This window comes from Neoarius graeffei, chromosome 9 (assembly GCF_027579695.1).
Source record: "Neoarius graeffei isolate fNeoGra1 chromosome 9, fNeoGra1.pri, whole genome shotgun sequence".
Taxonomy (NCBI): domain Eukaryota; kingdom Metazoa; phylum Chordata; class Actinopteri; order Siluriformes; family Ariidae; genus Neoarius; species Neoarius graeffei.
In genome coordinates this window covers 23,536,284-23,546,353 of record NC_083577.1, presented here as the reverse complement: position 1 = coordinate 23,546,353, position 10,070 = coordinate 23,536,284, and the positions used below count along the sequence as shown (strand labels likewise).

General features: G+C 40.2%; 1 protein-coding gene across 1 annotated transcript; it reads left to right on the top strand.

The window, feature by feature from the left end:
• The first annotated feature begins 3,793 nt into the window (after positions 1–3,793).
• LOC132891162 (E3 ubiquitin-protein ligase TRIM39-like) lies at positions 3,794–6,802 on the top strand. The gene is made up of 7 exons (XM_060928628.1): positions 3,794–3,844; positions 3,990–4,448; positions 4,602–4,697; positions 4,790–5,020; positions 5,149–5,171; positions 5,258–5,376; positions 6,015–6,802. Exons 2-7 carry the CDS (start codon positions 4,050–4,052, stop codon positions 6,548–6,550), a joined length of 1,404 nt encoding a protein of 467 aa, XP_060784611.1. The 5' UTR covers positions 3,794–3,844; positions 3,990–4,049; the 3' UTR covers positions 6,551–6,802.
• Positions 6,803–10,070: the final 3,268 nt, after the last annotated feature.

Genomic DNA, 10,070 nt, shown 5'->3' with positions numbered 1-10,070 from the left:
TTCGAGCTAATAGACTCCGCTGGCTGGGTTACGTCTGTAGGATGGGTGACAACAGGATCCCAAAGCAGCTCCTCTTCTGCGAACTCTCGCACGGCACCCGACCGAGAGGCCGTCCCCTTAAAAGATGGAAAGACTGCGCGAAAGAAGACCTGAAAATCTTCGGCTTCGGCAACAATTGGTTTGAGGTGGCGGCTGACAGAACGTCATGGCGTGCCCAGGTGAAGCTTGGTCGAACCCTGTCAGAGCATCAGCTCATGGAACGAGCAGCAGCGAGGCGTCGACGACGTCGTGAGAAGGGTCCCCGATCATCTTCTTAGATGCGGACCATAACTGAACTGAACTGATATATATATATATATAGGGCGGCACGGTGGTGTAGTGGTTAGCACTGTCGCCTCACAGCAAGAAGGTCCTGGGTTCGAGCCCCGGGGCCGGCTAGGGCCTTTCTGTGTGGAGTTTGCATGTTCTCCACGTGGGTTTCCTCCGGGTGCTCCGGTTTCCCCCACAGTCCAAAGACATGCAGGTTAGGTTAACTGGTGACTCTAAATTGACCGTAGGTGTGAATGTGGGTGTGAATGGTTGTCTGTGTCTATGTGTCAGCCCTGTGATGACCTGGCGACTTGTCCAGGGTGTACCCCGCCTTTCGCCCATAGTCAGCTGGGATAGGCTCCAGCTTGCCTGTGACCCTGTAGAAGGATAAAGCAGCTAGAGATAATGAGATGAGATATATGTATGTATGTATGTATGTATATACATATATATATATACTTTTTTTTTTCGAGACAGGGTTGTCAGCTCTGTGCCCAACCCCCTAACCTGTAAGACCAGTGAATCGCTCTTTGTCCAACCTCTACCCTTTGACCTGTCTGGCTTAGGTGAGTCTACCAGGAGACTACATTCCAGCCAGCATAGACCTAGGAGTCATAGAGGCACACAAGCTCTCCAACTATGACAAGGTGGTGATCTGCCGGAGAGACAAGTTACATACCTATCACTCAAAAGTCTCCGAGGTTGATGCAGAGTCACAATGTTTTCCATGCATCACCATCTTGCTGTGACACAGTTCCATAGATGTGCTAATTAGTTAAAACTCCTTTCATTCAGCTGTTTCCGTGGGGCCATACTGTTTACCTCAAGAGGTAGGAAAACGGTCCCAAAATGGAGAAAAGTGTCCTTCAGCACATCAAAATGATCACATCTCATCCAGATGATACTGTTCTTATGAGACGGAGAAAAATGCCAGACACAGTACATTTTTTTTTTTGAAAATTTCAGATGACTTTGCAGTCAGAACCTTTAAAATAATAGCATAGTGATTAATTGTCAATATTTTTCTGCAGGATTCTAGTGTGTAGTTTAGTTGACAGTTGGCCCTCACTGCTCGCACTACTGAAGAACTCGGTGCAGCTCAGTCTTCCTGCTCCAGGACAATTCCTACTCCTCGTGTAACACACACACACACACACACACACACACACACACACACACACACACACACACACTTTATCTCAGTTTTCAGGTGTAATAGTTGTTCAGTTATTGATATCTTGTCTGCAACCTCACTGTGTTCATTATTGTAAATAGTCTGCTGTGTATTTTAGAGTTCTGACTGAATTTATCCTGAAAAATCTGACTCTGGAGAGTAAGAAGGAGCAGCGGGAGCTGCAGGTGAGAGAATCCCCTCACAGATACACTCCTGTTTGGGGTTTAACTTTACTGACATGCCTCAGTTCTTAAAGATAAACAAATGAGCCAAATAAAATAAATCTGCTCAAAGAACTGAAAGGAGATGGTGGCTGCTGGTGTTGATCAGAAACACTGGATGATGTTTTACAGTAAAACTGTGAAACTTTACACAGACTAATAAGCAGAACACATCAATAAATCTGTCCTTGTGAGTGTGGAATTTATTGTGATTGTTTTATAAACAGTGATGAGATATGTCATCTGTAAATTCTCTCGTTTTCTACCTTTACATTCAATTATTATTGAGCTGTAAACTACCTCTAGATGGCACTCAAGGCAGCTCCTTTACAATACAGTGTTCATTTTGTGCTACAGTTAGGTCCATAAATATTTGGACAGAGACAACATTTTTCTAATTTTGGTTCTGTAACTTACCACAATGAATTTTGAACAAAACAATTCAGATGCAGTTGAAGTTCAGACTTTCAGCTTTAATTCAGTGGGTTGAACAAAATGATTGCATAAAAATGTGAGGAACTAAAGAATTTTTTAAACACAATCCCTTCATTTCAGGGGCTCAAAAGTAATTGGACAAATTAAATAATTGTAAATAAAATGTTCATTTCTAATACTTGGTTGAAAACCCTTTGTTGGCAATGACTGCCTGAAGTCTTGAACTCATGGACATCACCAGACAGGTGTCTGAAAGAGAGGATATGTCTTTACTTAGCTTCTCAATCTTCTCCTTCATCATCTGACTCTTCTGCTCCTCTTCCTCTCTCAGTGCAGTGATCCTGCCTGCCTCTTCATCTCGTAGAAACTGGTGAAGCTTCTCAAACTCCTCCTTAATCTGACTCTATGTGTGTTGGGTCTGAATCTACAGTGAAGAGGAAATCAAATGAAACGTACAGTGGTGCTTGAAAGTTTGTGAACCCTTTAGAATTTTCTATATTTCTGCATAAATATGACCTAAAACATCATCATATTTTCACACAAGTCCTAAAAGTAGATATAGAGAAACCAGTTAAACAAATGAGACAAAAATATTATACTTGGTCATTTATTTATTGAGGAAAATTATCCAAGATTACATATCTGTGAGTGGCAAAAGTATGTGAACCTCTAGGATTAGCAGTTAATTTGAAGGTGAAATTAGAGTCAGGTGTTTTCAATCAATGGGATGACAATCAGGTGTGAGTGGGCCCCCTGTTTTATTTAAAGAACAAGGATCTATCAAAGTCTGATCTTCACAACACATGTTTGTGGAAGTGTATCATGGCATGAACAAAGGAAATTTCTGAGGACCTCAGAAAAAGCGTTCTTGATGCTCATCAGGCTGGAAAAGGTTACAAAACCATCTCTAAAGAGTTTGGACTCCACCAATCCACAGTCAGACAGATTGTGTACAAATGGAGGAAATTCAACACCATTGTTACCCTCCCCAGGAGTGGTCGACCAACAAAGATCACTCCAAGAGCAAGGCGTGTAATAGTAGGCAAAGTCACAAAGGACCCCAGGGTAACTTCTAAGCAACTGAAGGCCTCTCTCACAATTGCTAATGTTAGTGTTCATGAGTCCACCATCAGGAGAACACTGAAGAACAATGGTGTGCATGGCAGGGTTGCAAGGAGAAAGCCACTGCTCTCCAAAAAGAACATTGCTGCTCATCTGCAGTTTGCTAAAGATCACGTGGACAAATCAGAAGGCTATTAGAAAAATGTTTTGTGGATGGATGAGACCAAAATATAACTTTTTGGCTTAAATGAGAAGCGTTATGTTTGGAGAAAGGAAAACATTGCATTCCAGCATTAGAACCTTATCCCATTTGTGAAACATGGTGGTGCTAGTATCATGGTTTGGGCCTGTTTTGCTGCATCTGGGCCAGTACGGCTTGCCATCATTGATGGAACGATGAATTCTGAATTATACCAGTGAATTCTAAAGGAAAATGTCAGGACATCTGTCCATGACTGAATCTCAAGAGAAGGTGGGTCATGCAGCAAGACAACGACCCTAAGCACACAAGTTGTTCTACCAAAAAATGTTTAAAGAAGAACAACAGGTCATAATGTGTCTCTCGAAAACTCCTCCTATTCAGGAAGTGCAAAGTCTGACATGACTGAAGTCCTTCATTAACAGCCTGCAGTGTTCTGCTCTGGTAAGTTGAGATTTATTCTCAGTTTATGAATAAATCCGAGTCTCATTTTCAGCACTGTGAAAGGAAGTGATGATTAACTGAACCTTCAAAGTCATTGATTTAACTTTAATGAAACCTGAAATCAGGGTGTGATTACTTTTTACAGAAGTGACAGTGAAATTCTGAGCATTCGGACTAAAGAGAACAACAACAGCAGCAAAATAAAATGGCTTCTAAGTTTTCAGAGGAGGATTTCTCCTGTCCTGTGTGCTGTGAAATCTTCAAGGATCCTGTTGTTCTGCACTGCAGTCACAGTGTGTGTAAAGTGTGTTTGCAGCAGTTCTGGGAGACCAAAGGATCCAGAGAATGTCCTCTTTGTAGGAGGAAGTCGTCTATGGAGTCTCCTCCCATAAACCTGGCCTTAAAGAACCTGTGTGAGACTTTCTTACAGGAGAGAAGTCAGAGATCTTCATCAGGGTCTGAAACCGTCTGCAGTCTGCACTGTGAGAAACTCAAACTCTTCTGTCTGGATCATCAACAGCCGGTGTGTTTGGTGTGTCGAGATTCAAGAAAACACACCAACCACAAATTCTGCCCCATTGATGAGGCAGTAACAGACTGTAAGGTAAATAAAATGGACATATGAACTCATGGGTCACATGTGAACAAATGATGTTGTTCATAATTATGACAATTACTTTGTAATCAATTTAGTTCATCTGAGTTCAAATAATATTTAAAACACAGAGACTCCATGCAGTGTGTTAATTTATTTCAGAAGAAGCTCAAAACTGCACTGAAGCCCCTACAGGAGAAACTGAAGATCTTTAAAGACTGTAAACTGAACTGGAGTCAGACTGCAAAACATATAAAGGTTAGAATCAATAACATGGGTTTAATATTCTCATTATATTTTGCTTCATTGCATATTCAGTTATGTTTCATTTGATTTTCTCTTCACTGTAGATTCAGGCCCAACACACAGAGAGTCAGATTAAGGAGGAGTTTGAGAAGCTTCACCAGTTTCTACGAGATGAAGAGGCAGTCAGGATCACTGCACTGAGAGAGGAAGCGGAGCAGAAGAGTCAGATGATGAAGGAGAAGATTGAGAAGCTGAGCAAAGACATATCCTCTCTTTCAGACACAATCAAAGCCATAGAAGTGAAGATGAGAGCTGAAAACGTTTCGTTCTTAGAAGTGAGGGTCATTTAGTCAGTATTTATACTGTGAGAAAGTAAAACTTCTTTCCATCATCAGAAACATCACATTTCAGTGGTGTAAAAATGTAAATCATATCCACTGAAATTTGCTTTGTTGTTTTACAGAACTACAAGGCCACAGTGAAAAGGTGAGTGATGTGCTTCCTGTCTCTCTCATTCTCTGTGTTTCTGAATCCAAACCCACAGCAACACTGACTCCTGAATGTTTTTGCAGAGCCCAGAGCACACTGCAGCATCCAGAGGAGCTTTCAGGAGCACTGATCCATGTGGCAAAACATCTGGCCAACCTGCAGTTCAGAGTCTGGGAGAAGATGCAGTACACCGTCCAATACAGTGAGACTCTTAACTCTGTGTGTGTGTGTGTGTGTGTGTGTGTGTGTGTGTGTGTGTGTGTGTGTGTGTGTTGAAAATAAATTGTTTTTATTTCTTTGTTTTTCTGCCTTTGTTAGTATCCCTAATGTGGTCATTATCATATGATTCATTTATATAATGTTTTGGAATTATTATTATTATTATTATTATTATTATTAATAATGTATTTGTTTGTTTATTTTTATTTTTTTATTCACCTTTCATGCTGAACTCATGTAATGTAAGGGAAGTTTTATTTTGAAAAGCTTCTATTTCCATCAGACTGTTCAGTGTTTGAAGTGTGAGCAGAGGGACTGAGTAGAAAAATGGAGCATTTCAGCAGCTTACAAAAGTTTTAGAGTTACAGTTATTATAAAGATTGTTTACATTTGTAATTTAAACACACAAAGAAAAGGACACAAGGCATGTTATTAACTTATTCATGTTTATTAATGAACTTTGTAATTACAGTTACCATTTCTTTGGTTTTGGCAAATGTTATCTAGTTCCATGCTAATGTAATGATTAAATTAGATTAGCTCCATCAAAACAGAATGTAAAAAGGTGTGTGTGTGTGTGTGTGTGTGTGTGTGTGTGTGTGTGTGTGTGTGTGTTTTCAGCACCTGTAACTCTGGACCCCAACACTGCTCATCCTGAACTCATTGTATCTGATGATCTGAAAAGTGTGAGACGCACCAATGAGGAACAGAAACTTCCTGATAATCCAGAGAGATTGGATGAATATTGGTGTATCCTGGGATCTGAGGGCTTTAACTCAGGGACACACTGCTGGGATGTGGAAGTTGGAGACTGTACATGGTGGAATGTGGGTGTGATGACAGAATCTGCTCAGAGGAAGGGGGAGATATTCTCCAGAAGTGGAATCTGGTGTGTGCAGTATTATGATGGTAAATATGGCGCAGGTTCTACACCACATCCAGCCACTCAGCTCTCAGTCGCACAGAAACTCCAGAGGATCAGAGTGAAGCTGGACTGGGACAGAGGAAAACTGTCATTCTCCGACCCTCTCACTAACACACACTTACACACTTTCACACACACATTTACTGATAAATTACTGCCATTCATGAATGTTAATGGTTCCATAAAGATCCTCCCACTTGAGTGCTCTGTAAGAGTGAATCAGATCAATTAGCATTCATGTTATTTTATTCCAGTTCATTAATAAAATACTGCAGATTAAAAGATTAGTGTTCTTTGTGTAAGTGTCATCGCCCCCCGGAAACCCTGTATTGACAGAATATATTGAAATAATGAATTAACTCAAATAAGATGTCTTAAAATATATTATCATGATCAGGGGTTAAATTGGGATTGGTTATGTGGGGGGGCTCTGCCTCGTACCCGCCCCTGCCCCCGCCGCCCTGCCCCAATATACTTTTTGGAAAATAACCCTCTAATTTGATAACCATATCATATTGCACAGAGATATACACCTTATCTGTGTGTTGTAGGCCTATGTGTGTCTTGTAGTGCCCCCCTACACATTATGGCAGTTTGAATGTAGATTGGTTGGCCAATGTAACAGATTGTACAGGTTGTTGTACATTGGTTTGAAGGAAATGATTAGTGGGGGGTCTGGGGGTCCTCCCCCAGAAGTTTTTTATCATCATACATGTTATTTGCTGAATTCTGGTGCATTTTAATAAGTTGTTAGCTGACTTTACAGAGGTAGGTTGAGCAATATCATGTTAAATCTTGTCACATGCCTACAGGTGAAAAATGTCTCATTCTCGTCTCATTATCTCTAGCCGCTTTATCCTTCTACAGGGTCGCAGGCAAGCTGGAGCCTATCCCAGCTGACTACGGGCGAAAGGCAGGGTACACCCTGGACAAGTCTCCAGGTCATCACAGGGCTGACACATAGACACAGACAACCATTCACACTCACATTCACACCTACGGTCAATTTAGAGTCACCAGTTAACCTAACCTGCATGTCTTTGGACTGTGGGGGAAACCGGAGCACCCGGAGGAAACCCACGTGGACACGGGGAGAACATGCAAACTCCACACAGAAGGGCTCTCGCCGGCCCCGGGGCTCGAACCCAGGACCTTTTTGCTGTGAGGCGACAGCGCTAACCACTACACCACCGTGCCGCCCCAGTGAAAAATGTGAAGGAGAAATGTTCAGTGAGAAAATTTGAAGGCTTGCACAATCTTAAACCAAAACAGTTGATTTATTTTGGAGGATAAATGTTAAATATGCCAAAACACTGTCAGTCAAATTGTCAATCAAATATATTCATGCAGTGAATGCAACCAAATACAAACAACACTATAACATTGGAAGCATTTATTATTATTGTTATTATTATGTATTCAATTATTTATTTGGCATGTGGTGCTTTTTGTATTGTCTAGAACATACATAAAATGCACAGACAGTTCGTTCAAGCACCTCTGATGGATTAGGATCGTATGCAGGTAAAAGGGGAGACGGTGTACGGAGAAAATTATAAACAAGTCACAACGCTGAAACACAAGCCCAAAAACCCGCAAACCACGACTTCTGATTTTTTTTTAAAGCGAGCTCACAAAAAAAGAAACCCCAAAGACGCTTATAAAAAGCGGAATTGGCAACCCACGCAGTGTTCCAGTAACCAGAATCTCTGATCGCAAGTTCTGTTCTAAATAGCTTTGACAGGTCGTCTTGTTATCAGGAAAACTATGATCTATCTCATAAAAGTCATGGGTTTATTGATTAATAAAACGATATTTAATTATTCAGAACTGAAAATCGTGAAAAGGGTTTGTTGCTTTTGATGTGTGCGTGATCATATGCCATCCGCTCCGAGCTTATGTGCCGGGGCTCAGCCCCGGACAGCCCCGGCCCAATTTAACCCCTGATCATGATATCTTTTGAAAGTATGAGGAAGTCAAAATAATAAGTGAAATAATGGCACACTGTCTTGAAATAACAAGGTATTAACTCAAAATAATGACTTAGCATTTAATTAAAATCACAAAAGAGTGTTTAAATGCAGAATGAGCTGAAAAGATTATTTAATTTTATTGATGTATTTTAAATAGTTTTAAATAAACTGAGAATTTGAAAGCTCATGTATTTACTGTATTTGTACTTGTTAGCGTTTGCTGTTAATCTTGGATGAAATGTTTAGCTGTGTGTGTGTGTGTGTGTGTGTGTGTGTGTGTGTGTGTGTGTGTGTGTGTGTGTGTGTGTGTGTGTATGTGTGTGTGTGTGAGAAACTGTGCAGTGGAGGAGAATTTAAGCTCCAAGTTTCCCTCCACCAGCAGTTTGTGGTTTTGTAAAGATCAGATGGATTTGTATGTTCATGCTGCATTAGGTGATGATTCACAAGTTCAGATCAATTCTGAGTGAAATAAATTAACTTTGTTCATTCTGATATTAAACATTGTTAATCTGCATAATGGGACAATTAAAATATGCACAAATAAATACGTCTGTAATCTGTGTAATGTTTATTATTAATAGTTAAAATGTTAATGATGTGAGCAATTATATATTTGTACAGATGTGTGCAGTGGTTGTTGTTATTTTCATGATTAGTATCAGGGATGTGTTCAGTTTAATGTCTGTGTAAGTGATCACTGAGAGGATGTGGGAGAGAGAGGCAGATGAGAGAGTCAGTCATTAAAGGTGTTAAAAGCAACAATTTTCTCAATGTTCTCCATCGTCACTTAACTTCAAGTTTTATTTAACGATCAAACATTATCCCTGGCTGCTGTATCATGTGGGTCAAAACATGACAAGATCTGTCTCGTCTCCTTCGACTGAAAACACAAACTCCCACTTCCATGATTCTCAAAAGTACCGACCACATCACATTCACAATCACTCGATTTCAGTTAATCACTGTGAAATCTCACACTTGGTCTTTACTCGGGACGTTAGTGAGCTGCTTATTCTGTGTTTGATATTCTGGTTTGTGATCATTATCGAGTCTCTCCCTGTCTATTTGCTCATCACCTGCACTGTGCCTGCTCGATGGTTTTTAAGTTCACTTTGTCCTGACAAATTTTCTGCCTCAAAGTGTTTTAATAAAACCGAACATTTTAACCCAACCTGTATATCCAGAACTGTGCACAAGCCTTTTTTCCCCACACCTTTAATCTGGATTATATTTGATGTGTAATTACACATACGAGTGACAAGTGTCAATTTCAGTTTTACTTTTCCGGCAGTTTCTTCGAGATCCAGACTTGTGTGTGTTGTGTAAAAACAAATCATATATAAAACTGTGGTTTGGATTTTCACACACATCTGGACGTTTATCCAATGTTTGATTAGTTCAATATTAGTATATTTTATGATTATTTTTTGTAATTTGTTCTTTGGAGGAGGTGGAGTTATACTGTGTGTTTATGTCACATGCGATGGAAAAAAAGGTCTCCTATCTCTGCTCTCCTTGTCTCCTCTGAGTGAGAACTGATACATCCATAAAGATTTTATTTTATGGAAGGATGATGGATGCAGGAGCAAGAAATCAAGAAGGCATCAAGTCGAGTAGTGAGATGCTCCTTATATCTTGATCCCTAAAGCTTATCAAGGCACAGTATTCCAATGTTTTTCTCAGAAGCCATTGCATGTACAGTGCCCTTCACAATTATTGGCACCCCTTGTAAAGATGAGTGAAAAGGGTTAGAAAAAAAAATCAACCGTTTAATGAAGT

What these genes read in the sequence shown, in the direction of transcription:
- LOC132891162 (XM_060928628.1), top strand. Translation starts at nt 4,050, where the DNA reads ATGGCTTCTAAGTTTTCAGAGGAGGATTTCTCCTGTCCTGTGTGCTGT. An exon ending in AGACTGCAAAACATATAAAG is followed by an intron (nt 4,698 to 4,789) that starts GTTAGAATCAAT and finishes TCTTCACTGTAG; the next exon opens with ATTCAGGCCCAACACACAGA. An exon ending in AAAACGTTTCGTTCTTAGAA is followed by an intron (nt 5,021 to 5,148) that starts GTGAGGGTCATT and finishes GTTGTTTTACAG; the next exon opens with AACTACAAGGCCACAGTGAA.